Raw genomic sequence first — 16,472 nt, forward strand, 5'->3', positions numbered from 1 at the left:
GTATGGCGGTGGTGGTCCACGACTCCTGCCGCCTGTACTGGACTGCCACTCTGGTGGGCTCAGGTGCAGGAGGTGGCATTGCTGGGGTGGCTGTCAGCTACTGATGAGGGAAAGGGGGGAAGGAGGTTTGGGGAATGACCCCTGCTTATCTATTAGTGTGTGGGCGGCATTACAGTTTTGATGCAATTTTGCACCTCTGTCAGGGCTGAGAAGCATTAGGGAGTGGTCGGACATTGGCCAAGCCCAATGATCCACCCACAATGATACCAGCGAAGAGTCCTGTGCCCTGGTGCACAACCGCCACAAAGCTGCACTGGCACCCAAGAGCGGCACAGCAGCGTTGGGGCTCTGCACCAGCATAAGCCAACACCTGCCAGCTGGACACAAAGAGAAGATGTGTGGACCTGTTGCTCCGTGCTGCATTCCGAGAGAGAGGTCAGTGCAGGACGGTTCCAGGCTGAGTTCATGGCCTGGCTTTTTCTAAGCGTGTCTGAAGGTGGGAGTGTGAGAATATCTTAGATACTTGACATAGCTGCTCCATCCTGGCTTCCAGGAATGGATGGTGAAGAAACATCTGAAGACCCAATAAGGAAGAGGTTCTTTCTGAGCTTAAATCAAACATTTCCCAGGAACTGATGCAACAGAATGTCTCCTGCCCAGTTTTTCCTCCTCCTCCTTATTGCTTTGTTCCCCATTGTTATCAATAAACAAAAAAACACCTCACCTGCCTAGGTCCCATTTTATTCAGTGGGGCTTCCTCCCAGGATAGTGGTTGCAGTCTAGATCAGTCTGGTCCAGCACCCAGACAATAGTTACCCATGCCATGCGATGGGTGGCCAGAGGAGGAAGGAGTAAAGGGGAAGGGGAATTTCATGAGACACAGGATCACACCACCAGAAGCTCCTGGGAGGAAAGCTGGGATAGAAATGTAAGGAATGAATGAAAACTTGAAGGCTGCGTTTGTGGGCTGGGCCACGTTTGATGGCAGGCACTTTTGCAGTTCTTCATACCAGTTTGTGGTGATATTGTAAAATGAAAAGCAGCCATAGAAGGCTGTCATCAGGAGCAGCGAACTGCTGGGTATGTATGTGTGTATGTGCCTGCCAACCTAGCAGTTCGAAAGCAAGAGATTGCAAGTAGATAAATAGGTACCTCTTTGGTGGGAAGGTAACAGCATTCCGTGCGCCTCGGCGTTTAGTCATGCCGGCCACATGACCACAGAAACGTCTTCGGACAGCGCTGGCTCTTTGGCTTTAAAACGGAGATGAGCACCGCAACCCTAGAGTCGGATTCGACTGGCTTTCGAGCAAGGGAACCTTTACCTTTACCTATGTGCTTGTTTGGTGCCATGGAAATCTTGACCATGTTGTCTCTCAATTTTTCTCCACTTGCATTTCTCTCCACTAGTAACTCATATCAGCCTCCCAATGGCTGTTTTGCTTCTTAAAATGATGCTGGTAGCAGGAAGAATTACATAAGTGGAGTCTGGCCAGTGGGGAATTCCCCTGAAGGGGCAGTGAGGCAGAGTCCTGAAGTGTAGCAATATCTTCTTTTTTTTAAAAAAGAAAAAAACAAAACCCGGCCCTGTCAGTTCTTAAATACTCAGGACACTGCAGATAGAAAAATTATCCACACTGAAGCTGAAGCGATGACAAAGAACGCAGAACACATTTTCATTTTACTGCTCTCTCTGATGACAGCAGTAGCTCCCGGGAATGCAACTGACACCTGTCCAGGTGAGTCTTAAACAGGGTAACCTGGGACCAGGGAGAGCTGCTGTAGTTTAGGGGAGGTGATCTGCCCTGTAACGGAAGCTGAAAGGAAATCCGGCTCTGATTTAGCATCAGGCTAGATTTCCATTCTTTCAACCCGAAACTCTTAATATTTTCAAATGTTAGTCTTTAACTATATGTCAAAGAAGTGTTTGAAAATAATTACAGGTCTTTGGACCCGGTGTTATTTCTGCACCCTCAAAGAAAAAGCATGAATGACAAAGAATATAAACTCATTTTAATGCAAAATTGTAGGAATGTCAGGTCAGGTGTCAAAACGTGAGTGTGAGTTGATTTTGATATTTATTTGTTTCAATTATACCTGGGCTTTCTCCCTGCTGGAAACCCAAAGTGGCTTACCGCATTCTCCTCTCCTCCATTTTATCCTTACAACAACCCTGCGAGGTAGGTGAGGCTGAGCGTGTGTGAGTCATCCAAGGTCACCCAGCAATCTTCAGTGGCAGAACAAGGATTCCAACCTGGGCATGAGAGAGGGAGTCAGAGCTCTACCACCTTCTCTCCTGACCCACTGTTTGGCTTACACACCCTGTTCACTCACTCTGGGGAGAGACTGTGGCTCTGTCATGGTAGATCCCCTCCTTTGCATGCCACAGATTCCGGGCACAGCATTTCCCCACAAATTAACCACTGTTTGGGGATTGAACTACTGTATCGGATTTTGTTGAAATGTTGCAGTCAATATACAAGTTTATTTTTTTAATTATTTTTTTACTTTTAGCCCTCCTTTTTCTGCACAGCAGGCTCAGGAAGGATTACAATATACTAAAACGTACAAAAATTTAAAATAGAATACCGTTCATAAAAACAATCACAATACAGTATTAATACATAAAACCCTTAAGAGGCACCAGCTGACCAATTTAATGAATTGGATGGACTTCCAGACTATATATTGCTGCAGACTGAGACAAGACAAGGGAAGTGGCTGGGTGAGAACATAAGAACACATAAGAACATAACAGCAAATGTAATGGGTGTGGCACAAGATAATAGGAGTCACAAAAGGAAGTAATCCTTGTTTAGCAATTAGGTATAATAGGAGTAAGTGGAAGAGCCAGAGAACACTTTCTATTAATAAAGGAGGTGAATAATGTAATAGACTGTTGGAAAATTAATATTTTGTATTATTGTTCTCTATAAACATTAATAAACTGTGAATTTTAAAAAAGAACGTAACAGAAGGCAATGTTGGATCAGGCCAATGGCCCATCCAGTCCAACACTCTGTCACACAGTGGCCAAAAATACCAGGTGCCATCAGGAGGTCCACCATTGTGGCCAGGACTAGCTCTTCCACTGTTGACCCCCGCAAACACCAAGAATACAGAGCATCACTTGCCCCAGACTGAGAGTTCCTATCTATATCTTGTGGCTAATAGCCACTGATGGACCTCTGAGGAGAGTAGCTATGGTGGACTACGGACGTTGCTAATCTGCATTGCTCTGCAGATTTGTGGAAGCTCACATTTACTATAAAAATGTTTATTCATTCTTGCTGCCATAGTTTGGGATGGACCCAATCTACAACAGTCATTAAGGCCTCCTTTTGAAGTTGAAAAAAATCTCTTTTAAAAATCTACTGTGCCCAAATGAGCAGAAATGCTAGACCAACTGATGGCAAAACATTTAGCAGTTTTCCAGAAAGTTAGGAGTATTTACTCCCATTATCTCCTTTGTGCAGGTAGGACCAGTAATGGATTTAGTTTCATCAATTCTCATAGAATCCTAGAATCATAAAGTTAGAAGGGACATCCAGGGTCATCTAGTCCAACCCCCAGTGATCAGTTTACTCAGCACATTCCACTGTGATATTTTCACGTATACATGATGTCTTCGGCTGCCAAATATTTGGAAAAATGTCTCCCACTTTTGCCCTCCCATCATCATTTGTGCAAGGTGCTATAATGCTCAAAGTGCATTTGGTTGGTAGTTTATGACGTGTTTAGCAATTCAAAAAAAATCATCTCACTAATCCAATCCATTGTATTTTAAGGTTTTCAAAATATACATTAATACTAGGTGTGAATTTAAAAAGATTAATGACGAAAATCGCCAGGCAATCAATTGCTCAAAGAATTCTTAGTGCAGTCTTGGGTGCGGTGGGGTTTTTTTTTTGTAGAAATACAGCTGAGCTTTCCCCCTCCCCTATTATGCTGCCTATTTTATAACAGTCTTCTGGGTCCTTTTAAAATGAGTCTTTTATTTTGTGACCAATACAACAAAGGATGCTGCCCCTCACTATTTCTATGATCTGAGAAGTAGAAACTTAAGAGAACTGACATTTGCTTAACAGACGCCTGTGTGAGTGTCTGTATAGAAATCCCACATTTCTGTGTTGCTTTATATGAGGATTTAAACTTCTGGAGTTCAAGCTTTGCTGGATATGCTGCATGTCAGAAGGTTCATTGTAAATATCATCATTTCTCTGCAGATGTGAGCATTGTGGGCCTGAATGGTAATGAAAAGCTCGCCATCCTCCGAGGATGTCCAGGCGTACCTGGTGCGACAGGGCCAAAAGGAGACCCAGGAACTAATGGTGCAAAAGGTATGTCATTATGTAGATGCCAGAGTTGTTTAAAAACAAGACTTTGGGGCTGAGACTGGTCCAAGAGCCATGCTGTAAAATACCCAGTTTGTGTGCACTACAGGACAAGAAGTAGTTATGACCCAGGATGAGGCAAGGTGGGGGCGAAGAGGGATCCAGCCACAGCCGGCAAGGACCAGCCACCAGGAGTTCTCCCGGAATCACAGCCAGGGTTGTCATCTCTGGTTTGAGAATCTCTCAGAGGTCTGGAGGCAGTGCCTGGGGGGGGGAGGGTGAAGCCTGAGGAGGAAGCTCAGCAAGGATGTGCTGCCATATCCTTTGATGCTCCATGGAGGTCAAAAGTCAACCCCTCCCCTTCCCATGAGGGCATTTCTGCCCACCAACATTCAGATTATAAATGTAATTGTTCTGGCTTGTACCAGTCAACCTTGTGTCAGTGTTAAGGTAATGAATCCCATCTGAGGAGCTGCAAAACGACACCAGCCAAGAGTAGGCTCATCCCTCTCTCCATTCCCAGCCCACCTCTATCCTTTTGTGTCTTTAAAGGCAGCTATCAAACAGTTTCTCCCAATTTCTACAGTAGACTGTAGAGTTTCTATGGTATAACATAGGAGAAATGGAAGTCCTAGAGCATCCATTCTCTGCAGCTGATTTAGAACTTCCATTTCTCCTGGAGTACGTGGTTTCTTGTGTGTCCCCGCCCCCCGCCCCGAGCCAATGACATATTAAAAAAAGCCCCTCCATGAAGAAACACCAGGACCAGTTGCAGCTGTAGGTACATCTTTAATGATTCATCCAGAATATACACACACAAAGACTAATTCTGGGTATAAGCTTCCGTGTGCATGCACACTTCTTCAGATAAAGTTGTCACTGGACACCAACTTTGTTCTGTTGCTTCAGACCAGCACAGCTACCCACCTGACTCTAGTATACATTGTTTTATCCACTGGGACCAGTAGAGGGCACCAGAGTTCTTTCATGAGAACTTAGTTGGGTCTTTGGCTCCCGCCCATTCTTTCTTCTGTTCCTTCTCCCTAGTGCCCTCCAGCTCCAGCTTCTTTTCTGTTGTTGCCCCCTTCTTCTCCTTCTCTGCCCCCTTTATCCCCAGTCCCTGCCCGGTTTGCTGGCTGTTCCCCTCCCACAGGGTGACCAACCACCTGGAGAAAAATGTCCTGCCCCTTTCTCAGATGTTTAATGAAGCTTTCCATGGCATGGAGGTAAATAATACCACCAGGCAAATAGAATCAGAGAAGATGGGATTTATACCCCACCCTCACTTGGAGTCTCAGAGCGGCTTACAATCTCCTTTCCCTCCCCCCCCTCCCCACAACAGACAGCCTGTGAGGTAGGCAGGGTTGAGAAAACTCTTTTGGGAACTGCTCGTTCAAGAACAGCTCTGACAGAACTACAGCTTGCCCAAGGTCATCCAGCAGCTGCAAGTAGAGGAGTGGGGAATTAAACCTGGTTCTCCCAGATTAGAGTCCACGGACTTAACCACTACACCAAACTGGCTCTCCCAATAGTATCCCATTAAGTCAAAAAGGCAGGGTTTTCTTCCTCCAGGTTGTTGGCACCCTAGCCTCCCAAGCTCCCTTCTCTTGTCTGGGTGAACGCACCAGCACTGTTGCAACCACATCCTCTCTGAAACTGGTGTTCTCAGCAGTTCTGGGCTGGCCTTGCCCCACCAGGCGTATAGGAAGGGCCCAATTGTTGCTGTGGAGATGTTGGGGCCAGCAGGCGCACACCCCTGCGCCAGTAAAATAGCTGTTGGCTCCTAGGAGTGGCACATCCCACCGCTCCCTTGCTTCAGGTGGGTGCCTCTGCGGTCCTGCAGCCCCCCACTGATTCTGTGCCTGGGCTGCTACATGTCTTATTTAGTCTGGATATCGGGTGTCATTCTGGAGGATCTCCAGGCCCTTATCTAGAGGCTGATTTTTGGGTGGCAGAGGTGCAGGCTCTTGCCAGGGCTCCCACTTTAGTGGGGCACTCCCACCCACACCACGACCCTTCCTGCCTCTGCTCAGCTGGGCATCAGAAAGGAAATGGGGGCAGTCGGTGGTGTCCCATCGCCACTCTGTCACTTCCAGTGCAACCTGCGACTTCATCAGCCCTACGAGAGAGGCAGCCAAGGTGGACCAGGGTTGGCTTCTACTTTTTTCTTTGTAGGTAACTATTAGGTATTGGACTGAAAACCCTGTTTTAGTTGATACTTTTTCATCATTATATTGCAAATATGCAGTACAAATGAATAATAGAAGAAGAAAGGAGTTTTCTCTCTTGCATGTCAGCTGGAGAGTCTCTTTTTAAAAACGTTTGCACAGCTTTCCCCTCCCAGTCTGGTGTAGTGGGTAGGAGCGACATACTCTAATCTGGAGAACCAGATTTGATTCCCCACTCTTCCACATGCAGCCAGCTGGGTGACCTTGGGTCAGTCACAGTTCTCTTAGAGCTCTGTCAGCCCCACCTACCTCTCACAGGGTGTCCATTGTGGGGAGAGGAAGGGAAGGAGATTGTAAGCTACTCTGAGACTCCAAGTGAAGGGTGGGGTATAAATCTAACACCTTCTCCTCCTCCTTTTTTCTAAGCCCTAGTATCCAGCCTAGAAAAAAGCAGTTCTTTGCTTTCATACAGCCAAAGTTTGCTTGCAGGTCTGGACCAGGAGTGGTTGTTTGCCTGTCGGAACTTTAAGGCAGTTAAATTCTACCCTAAAGACTATAACTGGTTTAAATCGTTGCTTAATTGCTTACCCCTGTTTGTTTTTTCCATGTAGGAGAGAAAGGCCTTCAAGGAACCCCAGGAGAAATTGCACCTGGTGGTGTACAAGGTAACATGCAGATTGTTGCATTTTTATGAGAAAGGTAATCGGCAAACAGGGTAGGTGTTGGCAGAATAATAAACACAACAAAGGTGCACAACCTGAGTAAAGTGTAGATAGTTTATTCAGGAACTAACATACTTGATAGTAAAGAAGAATGGGATATATCTAGACAGAATCTCTTACCTAATACGACGCATGCCTCCCAATCCTGGTTTCCTCCAGGGTGCAGGAATCTGGTGTTTAACTCCTGGAAAGAACATAATATTACAAGACTATCAGACCTAATAATAAACAGATGGCTTATTACTAAGCAGAAACTGGAAAATAAATTGGGTCATTCACTTCAATGGTTTACTTACATTCATATTAAACACTTAAGTGAGTCAATGAAGTTAGAACTGATAGTGCAACTCCCACTTTCAGAATTAGAAAACTTATTGCAAAACTCTAGTAAGAAAAAACATCTGATTTCTTTCTTATATGCTCTTATTCTAAATACTTCATCTAATACTTACTTTCCTTATAAATTTTTTTGGGAAAATGAAATTAAAACATCATGGAATGTGGAAACTTGGAGTTCTGTCTGGAACAACTCTACCTTTAATTCCTCTATTGTAACTATTCACCTCTGAGATTTCAAACTCCTTGCACTATGGTACTATACTCCACATAGACTTACTATAATTTAAAAAATACAGCTAAATGCTGGAAAAAGTGTGGCAATACTGGACACTGCACTACCTCCATTGTTGGATGAGTTGTCCCAAGCTAGAACCGTTCTGGAAATCAATTATCAATAACATTAAAGGTATTACTGGTATTTAAGTACAATTCAATAGATTGGTATTGCTTCTACATGTAGACTTTGGTGTGAACTTACCTTTTCACATTAAAGAAACTTTGATTGCCCTCCTGTCAGCAGCCAAGTCAGCTATAGCTTCAAAGTGGAAAGATCCAGAGATTCCAAAATTGACATTATGGCATAATAAATTGTGGACACACTTTATGATGCCCAAGATTTCACCTGATTTGGCGCATAAACCAGATGAAAAAATAAACCCTACTTTTATAGCCATTTGGAATTCTATTTTAGAATATTTAAGAGTACAAGGAGAAATTCCAGAAATTGCAAAGGTAATGCATTTGATATGATATATATAATGTTGGTAATAGTACAAAATGATCTCTATTAACCCTCTCGACCTCTGGTTAATTATTCTACCTGAGAACTATTGTAATGCTAATTGTTATTGTATTTTTAAAAATAAAAAAATTAAAATTAAAAAATTAAAAAATAATTTAGAAAAAGAGGAAACACAGAGATTGTGTCCTAACTATATCACTAGATTCAGGTGGGTAGCCATGTTGGTCTGAAGCAGCAGAACAAAGTTTGAGTCCAATGGCACCTTTAGGACCAACTAAGTTTAATTCAAGGTATAAACTTTCATGTGCATGGACACTTCGTCAGATACAGTGAAGCAAGACGTCCTTAACCATTACATATATGTAGAGAGGGTGTGGGGGGTAATTTGCCAGGAAGGGTTAGTTAGGGTCAAGTTGCATAAGTAACTGGGTGATTGTAGCTGAGATTGGATTAAAGCGGTTGGTAAGATCTGTGAATAGCAGTAAACTAGCATACAAAAACAAGAGTTAACAAACAGATGGGAGAACTCAGTTTGAGTCCAGTGGCACCTCCAAGACCAATAAAGTTAAATTCTGGGTATAAGCAAGAGCTGAGAGACTTAACATGTGTGGAGGCACACTTCTTAGATCAGGGGTGTCAAACTCATTTGTTACGAGGGCCAGATCAGACATAAATGAGACCTTGTTGGGCCGGGCCATGTGTGCCATAAAATGTAATGCCAGGTAGCGTTGATATAAACTTTATAGAGGACACAAACACAAGGGTTTTTTAAAACTTAAAATAAAAACATGCTTAAAACATTAGCTCTGTAAGCCGCAAACCTACTTTTGATTTATTGACATTCACCACAGAAATCTCATGCTCAGAGATTTCTGTGTCTAGGACACAGGTTAAAACATAAAATGGCCGAGTCAATAAGAGAGTCTAGCGAAGCAAGCTATGATGCAGCAGCAGCAGCAGAACTGGAAGCAGGAGATGGCCAGTTCCACTGCGGGCCTGATGGAAGCCCTCCGGGGGCCTGGTCTGGCTCATGGGCCACATGTTTGACACCCCTGTCTTAGATACTTCTACCCAGAATTGGGAACTTATATTCACCATGGTTGGATTGGAAAATGAGAAATGTGAGATTAATTTCTGTTACTCCCAGACTTTCAGAATGTTTTGGGCCACTTTGGGTATATCCAAGCAACCCTAAACAGTGATTTTGGGGTATATTTTCAGCCAGGATATACTCTAATGGACACCCCTGATGTTCATTTCTTTTCTGCAGTTCACTTAGTGGCTCATTTTCGCCATCAGTTATATATCCTCCACCAACTCTTTTTGGTTCTGGGTCACCTAAGAAATATTTATTTATTAATTAGATATTTTAGTCGCCACTTACCCGAAGGCTCTTATGGAGACTTACAGCATTAAAACCAATAAGGTAAAACAACATAAAAACAAATAACAAATATAAAATACTAGGAGTAAGGCCCATTGTGGGAAGAATTACAACGAGCTCTAGAAGGAAGCTCCAGGTGAGTGTCCCAGCTGTGGCTGGTGGGGCGGCAGAGAGAAGGGGAAAATAGAGGGAGGCAAGCCCTGTTTATTTCCTTCTGCTTAGCTATAAGGCAAGGCTGTCTCAAATCATTTTGCTGCCCCAAGTGGGTAGTATGGGAGGACAGTCTCATGGTAACAGGTATGATTCCTTCCACCCATGACTTATGTTGATTTGGGGTTATGCAGTGGCAGCTAAGGTAGAAAAGCACCTATGCCATGTCTTCTTGGTTCCAAGGGTCTGGAAAGTAGTTCCATAGCCAGTTACAGGGTTGCCAACTCTGGGTTGGAAAATACCTGTAGATTTGAGGGGTAGAGCCTGGGGAGGGCAGGGTTTGGGTTGCGGAGGGGCCTCAGCAGGGTATAATTCCATAGAGTCTATTGCCCAAAGCAGCCATTCTCTCCAGGAAAACTGATCTTGGAGATCTCCAGGTGCTGCCTGGAGGCTGGCAATACTAAGGGGAGGGCCAGACCTGTAGATTTGAGGGGTAGAGCCTGGGGAGAGCAGGGTTTGGGGTGCAGAGGGACCTCAGCAGGGTATAATTCCATACAGTCCAAAGCAGCTTTTTTCTCCAGGAGCACTGATCTTGGAGATCTCCAGGTGCTGCCTGGAGGCTGGCAATACTAAGGGGAGGGCCAGACCTGTAGATCTGAGGGGTAGAGCCTGGGGAGGGCAGGGTTTGGGGTGCAGAGGGACTTCAGCAGGGTATAATGCCATAGAGTCCACCGCCCAAAGCAGCCATTGTAATAGCTGGGAAATTTTCTGTAGGGGAAATGATGTGCTGTGGCTGGGAAACATGGTGATTTCTGGGAGATCTCCACGCCCCACAAGGAGATTGGCAACTCCAGTGACCATTTAAGGGAAGATTGGGATATGTATTTTGGCAACTCCAGTGACTGTTTAAGGGAAAATTGGGATATGTATTTTACCTCAGGACACATTCAATGACTCCCAACAGCAACAAGAAAATGTTTAGAATGTTAGAGGCAAAGGCCAATCAGGCCACATATGCAAATGACCTCTATGTTCTGACTGGCTATTGGGGGGAGATAAACAGCAAACTGTTTAGAATATTGGAGGCAAGACTCAGGCAACGCAGCCAGTGGATAGGGACAGCTTCTGAGTGACAGACCAGGGAGCTAACTGATTTGGGAGCGTGTGGAATGTTCAGGAGAGTCCATGACCAAAACAGAATTATTATATAGAGGGATTAACATTAAAATATTAAATTATTAAAATATGTTGCTAACATCATATCAGTATTAAAATAGGCCAAATATGTGGTTACCCTCCAAAGGCCAACATAAACAATTCGGCTTTGCATGATCTGCAAAAACTAAACGAGTCTGGCAGGGCACGGTATCATCTGAGAATGCATTCCACAGGGTAGGGGCCACAACTAAGAAGACCCTTCTGGTGACAGCTAACCAAGCCATCCTGACGCCAGGCACCTGCAAGAGGACCCTAGACAATGACCTAAGGGAGCGCGGGGAGTTGTAATGGGAGAGTCGGTCCTGTAGGTACCCTCGTCCCAGACCATTAAGGGCTTTAAAGGTTAACACCAACACCTTGAATTGGATCCAAAGACTAATTGGTAGCCAGTGCAGCTGCCCAGAACAGGAATAATACGAGCTGGCCATGGTGTTCCAGTCAGCAACTTGGCAACTACATTCTGGACCATCTGCAGTTTCTGAATTATTTTCAAGGGTAGCCCTACAAAGAGGGAATTGCAGTAGTCCAATCTGGAGGTGACTGTTGCATGGATCAATGTGGAAAGGTCTGACCCAGACAAATAAGGAGCTAGTTGGCAGACCTGATGTAGGTGAAAAAATGCTGTGTTACCATGGCACAGAATTCAACCACATCCTGAGGCTCTTGACAGAGTCTACAGCTGTCAGATGGACACAATTGAGGTACCCTCCAGCTAGCATCTCAGACTTTCCCAGCCAAATGACCGCCATCTTTTGCTAATCCCTTCCTCTTTTTCCTTCCCTTTAACCAGGAGAGAAAGGTGATGTGGGTCCTACTGGCCCAAAAGGTAAGGAATTCTTGGGTTACACATGGCAATGCCTCCAATGATGCTGGTTTTGTGAAAGGATAGACCTAAAACTTCTCTTGGGGGAAACCCAACTGCGAGGATGCTATCTGACCTTTTCTTTGTGAATCTGATGATTCAGAATTGTTGAAGGATGTTTCACCAGTGGGTGCTAGCAGATGAGTGAGAGTCCTCTGGCTTCCTTGTTAAATATCCATGGAGGTAACCCATCCCGCCTGAGGGAAAGGGGCAGGTAGGGGCAGGTGTGTGGGAAAGGGGGTGGGAGAGGGGGGAAGTTATGAGTTTGGAGAAAGAGAGAAAAGCCAATGGACAGCTCTGTGAGTCACCTGAGGTGCTGTGTGGTGCAGACCTCTCCAGCTCCGGCTGTTTGATGAAGTGGAGAGATCAGCTGCTCTATAGGCTCCTCTTGGCCACTGCCTGTTCTGTACTTGAACAGCTGTAAATAAATCCAACATAAGAAAGACACCACAAGACTGTTTCGTTTTGTTTGGCACTCCCTTACTGATTCTTATTGACCTTCCTTCCTGTTTTTGTGTCTATGTCTGTTTTAATTGTTTTGTATATATCTGTGTTTTTAATGTGTGTTATTGTTTTTATTGTTTGCTGACTTGGAGTCCTGAATCTGGGGTTTAAAATGTTTCAAATAAATATATAAAGGTCCCTTCTGTTTTTGATGTAAGTACACTTAACAAGATAATTTTGAGACCTTACATCAAATATTTAGATATCTGTAATCATAGAAGATTTTTTACTCTATTAAGATATAATGCCTTACCCTCAACTATACTGGAGGCCAGATTTACTAGATCACTGAAGAAAAGCTGTATATGTGAGATGGGAACTGATGAAACATTGGAACATGTAATTTTCAATTGTAGTATATATCATAACATTAGGAAAGTTTAGATTAAGCTTATTGTTAACTCCTACCCAGGTCGTAGTAGAAGGATACTTTTGTCAATTATGCTGGCAGGTGATAATCAAAACCTGACTAGGATGGCTGCCAAATTTGGTTGGTTGGCATACCAAACTAGAAAAGAGATAAAGAAGTACATATAGGCCTAGATTTATTTTATGGTGCTGGAGAAGACACTTGAGAGTCCCTTGGACTGCAAGAAGATCAAATAAGTCAATCCTAAAAGAAATCAACCCTGACTGTTCCCTGGAAGGCCAGATACTGAAGCTGAAGCTCAAATACTTTGGCCACCAAATGAGAAGGGAGCACTCACTGGAGAAGACCCTGATGCTGGGAAAGATTGAAGGTAAAAGAAGAAGGGGATGGCAAAGGATGAGATGGTTAGACAGTGTCATAGATGCAACGAACATGAAATTGAGCAAACTTCAGAGGATGGCGGAAGACAGGAAGGCCTGGCGGGAGCTGGTCCATGGGGTCGCGAAGAGTCGGACTCGACTGCGCGACTGAACAACAAAGATTTATTTTTTATTTTTTATTTTTGATCTACATTTCTGTATTTTAAACTTTTTAGATTCCTATTTATAATTTTAGATGCTATTATATTTTATAATTTTACTATTCTTTTATCTGTTATTTGCCTCCTATTGTATTGAATGTTGGTCTATGACAATGATAATGATGATGATAAAAATGATCATTTGCTGCCTTGGAGTCCTGACTCTGGAGTTTTAAATGTTTCAGATAAATAAATAAGACTCTAGTCCTTTCTCTTCCAAAGGAACTCAACCCAGGCAGTGCTGACCATGGGACTTCTAGCTGTTCGGAGATGTGGAGACTGCAAGTAACATTATGTTTATGCTTTCATTGTCAGGGGACAAAGGAGAGCCAGGCCCCCCAGGAACATTAGGTGGTAAGCACCTCTGTCTTTTGTATTCACTACAATCTCGGGTTTACAGCACATGTGAAGTAAGTGAGTCAGCCAAGAAACTTTCAAATAGAATGAGGGTGGGGAAAAATCAGCAAAAGAAGTATTAGTAAACATGGAGAAATAGTAGTAGGAATGTAATTCTTGTTAGATTGAACAAAAAATGTTAATCCCTGGGGATATGTGGGAGCTGGCATTGTATTTTAAAATGCTGTGTTTATATTCTAAAATGGACCATTAGTTCTGAGTTCTGATGGGGGCTTTGGTTTTGTGTTTCTGAAATGTGGACCCGTTTACACACAAATTGCTGCAAGGCAAACTGCTTTTGAAACTGGGCAGCATTTCGATACAGCACCAGGACCTGCAGTTTGAGAAGCACAATTCCAAAGTCCCCAGACCATGCGGAACTGAAATTCCACGGCCCCCATTCATACTTTAATTTTTTGAGCTACAAATGTGTGAACTTCCCAGAGGCTGAAGCTGGTGTGACAGCACGGGGTCTTCTGAGTCCATCATCTATATGCTGTGGCTTGTCAGGGGCTGAACACCCCCATGCAACTGTGGGCATTTCCAGGCAAGTGTGTAGCAGCCAGAGGTCCTGTTGGGCTTCCCTCAATTGCTAGCTGACTTGGTAGGTGAGCAGTGGGTCTAAAGGGGAGAAAATGGATCATGCATCTGAGAAATAAAATCAATGGGCATGGTCCATTGGGGAGTTCTCCTGAGCAAGCCCTATCGAAATGAATGGGAAGAGTTCTAGATGCTTTTATGACTCTTGTGGACAAAATGCCAGAGAGTGAGTTGCAGGATGGAAAACATGGTATGGCAGAGGAGTTGTTTATTTCTAGTCTGATTTCCTTTCCTTCTCTTGCTGTGCCTTTTACACAGGAGAAAAAGGGCTGGATGACTTCCACTGTAGGCAAGGTAAGTGTTTCCCCAGAACCTCTTCACAGTCAAAAGTCACATCTGGTACAGCAATGCATGCTCTGGACAGCAGAAATGCCTTTGTTCTCTTGCCTCAGTTGACCAGCCCTTGTCGACTTCCAGCAGAAACCTTTTGTTTCCCCCAGCTTCCCCCCTGCCCAATATTGATTCAGAGAGTGTTATTTCTTTATTCTCAGCTGGCTGTCCCACAAAGTTAAAATCTGTGAATTGTACAATCGCCGTACACAAATATTGCTTTCCTCTTCCATCTAGGGGCAAAGAACTGCAAAGAGCTCTTGGCCAAGGGGGTGATCCTGAGTGGCTGGTACACCATCTACCCCTGGGACTGTGTGCCACTGACCGTGCTGTGTGACATGGACACGGATGGAGGCGGCTGGATTGTAAGTTACGTTTGGGAGGAAAAGATCAGACTGGTTCATTTTCTTCCTAGGAGCGGCTAAAAAGCTTCATGCACGTTACAAAAAGTTAACAAATGGCCTATTCTGGATGGGATCTTGCTTGTACATTTAAAAGTTAGGAGCACTTTTTCACCCTGAGTTCCAGATGGAGGTACAGATCTCCTCTGTGACACGTTAATAAGCCTTTTCTGAACAGGCACAATTTGGCTCCACTTGTCCATGCTCCAATCACACCCAGATTGGATTATTGCACTGTAATCTGTGTGAGGGTTCAAAGCTTCGATTGGTACATAATGCTGCAGGCAGACTACTGTCTGGGCCTGACTCTGCATCACACCAATTGTGAAACAACTTCCTGAAGCCTATTTGCTTCCACATTCAATTCAAGATGCTGTCCATTACCTTTAAGCAGTTTGGGGCCAGGATATTTAAAGGACAAACATCTCCCACAGATTCCTTCCTGACAATTAAGATCTTCTGGACAGGCCTTTCCCATGTGCCTCCACCTGTGGAAGTAAGGAGTGTTGGGCCTTCTCTGTGGTGGCCCCTAGTTATAGAACTCTCTTCCAGTAAAAGGTTTATTTGGAACCTAGCCTTGCTGGTTTTAGGCACTAATCTAAAACTCTCTTTTTTACCCAGCTCTTTAACTTTTAACTGATGGCTTTTTATAAAGGGTTTTACTATCATGGTTTTCAGTCTGTGAGTTTTAATCTTTTTATTGTATTTATATTTCCTTTGTATGTTTGTGAGCTGCCTCATGAACCTGAAAAGATTTAGTCTGTGGGCTGTACAATTTTGTGTAAATAAATAATGAATGAAGAATGCAAACAGAATTAAATTTTTGCACTGCTTGTGTAGTGACTTCTTCATGCATTTCCATCTTTTTAATGAATTTGTGCAAAATACAGTGGGTTGCACACCCAAAACAAAATCAGGTGGGCTGGAAGAAGTCTAGTCCACTGCAGTTATAAGCCTGTGTTTCAAAGTAAAACTGGATGAAACACTAGAATATCCATGCCTGGATCCTTGTTTTTTGCTAAATAGTAGCCTAAAGGAGCCTCTAGTTTGGAGCTCCCGTTGGCATGAATTTCCTGGGTTGCCTTAAGAAAGCCACATTCCTTGCCTATTTCTCAGACTCCATCTGCAACATGGTAAAACTATTAGTCTATCATAAATAGTGGCTGGAAAGATTGTTGAGATAATGTATGTGAATCCTTTAAAATAAGCTGTATAAATATTAAGTGTTTATCATTATTATATGGCTTTTTTTCTTCTACGACTTCTAGTATCATTTTAGAGAACTAAGTCTGGTCATCACATTACTTGAACACATGAACACGTGAAGCTGCCTGATACTGAATCGGACCCTTGGTCCATCAAAATCAGTATTGTC

General features: G+C 43.7%; 1 protein-coding gene across 1 annotated transcript in view; it reads left to right on the top strand.

The window, feature by feature from the left end:
- Positions 1-1,601: 1,601 nt before the first annotated feature.
- LOC107123280 (ficolin-2-like) overlaps positions 1,602-16,472 on the top strand; it is a 28,032-nt gene continuing 13,161 nt past the window's right edge. The window contains exons 1-7 of the mRNA XM_015426505.1: positions 1,602-1,736; positions 4,224-4,337; positions 7,111-7,164; positions 11,845-11,880; positions 13,686-13,724; positions 14,625-14,660; positions 14,934-15,061. Of these exons, the coding sequence (XP_015281991.1) occupies positions 1,649-1,736; positions 4,224-4,337; positions 7,111-7,164; positions 11,845-11,880; positions 13,686-13,724; positions 14,625-14,660; positions 14,934-15,061 (495 nt within the window). The 5' untranslated portion in view covers positions 1,602-1,648. The remainder of the gene's footprint in view (positions 1,737-4,223; positions 4,338-7,110; positions 7,165-11,844; positions 11,881-13,685; positions 13,725-14,624; positions 14,661-14,933; positions 15,062-16,472) is intronic.

The sequence above is a fragment of the Gekko japonicus genome, unplaced genomic scaffold, assembly GCF_001447785.1.
Source record: "Gekko japonicus isolate JY-2015 unplaced genomic scaffold, Gekko_japonicus_V1.1 scaffold1195, whole genome shotgun sequence".
Lineage (NCBI taxonomy): Eukaryota > Metazoa > Chordata > Lepidosauria > Squamata > Gekkonidae > Gekko > Gekko japonicus.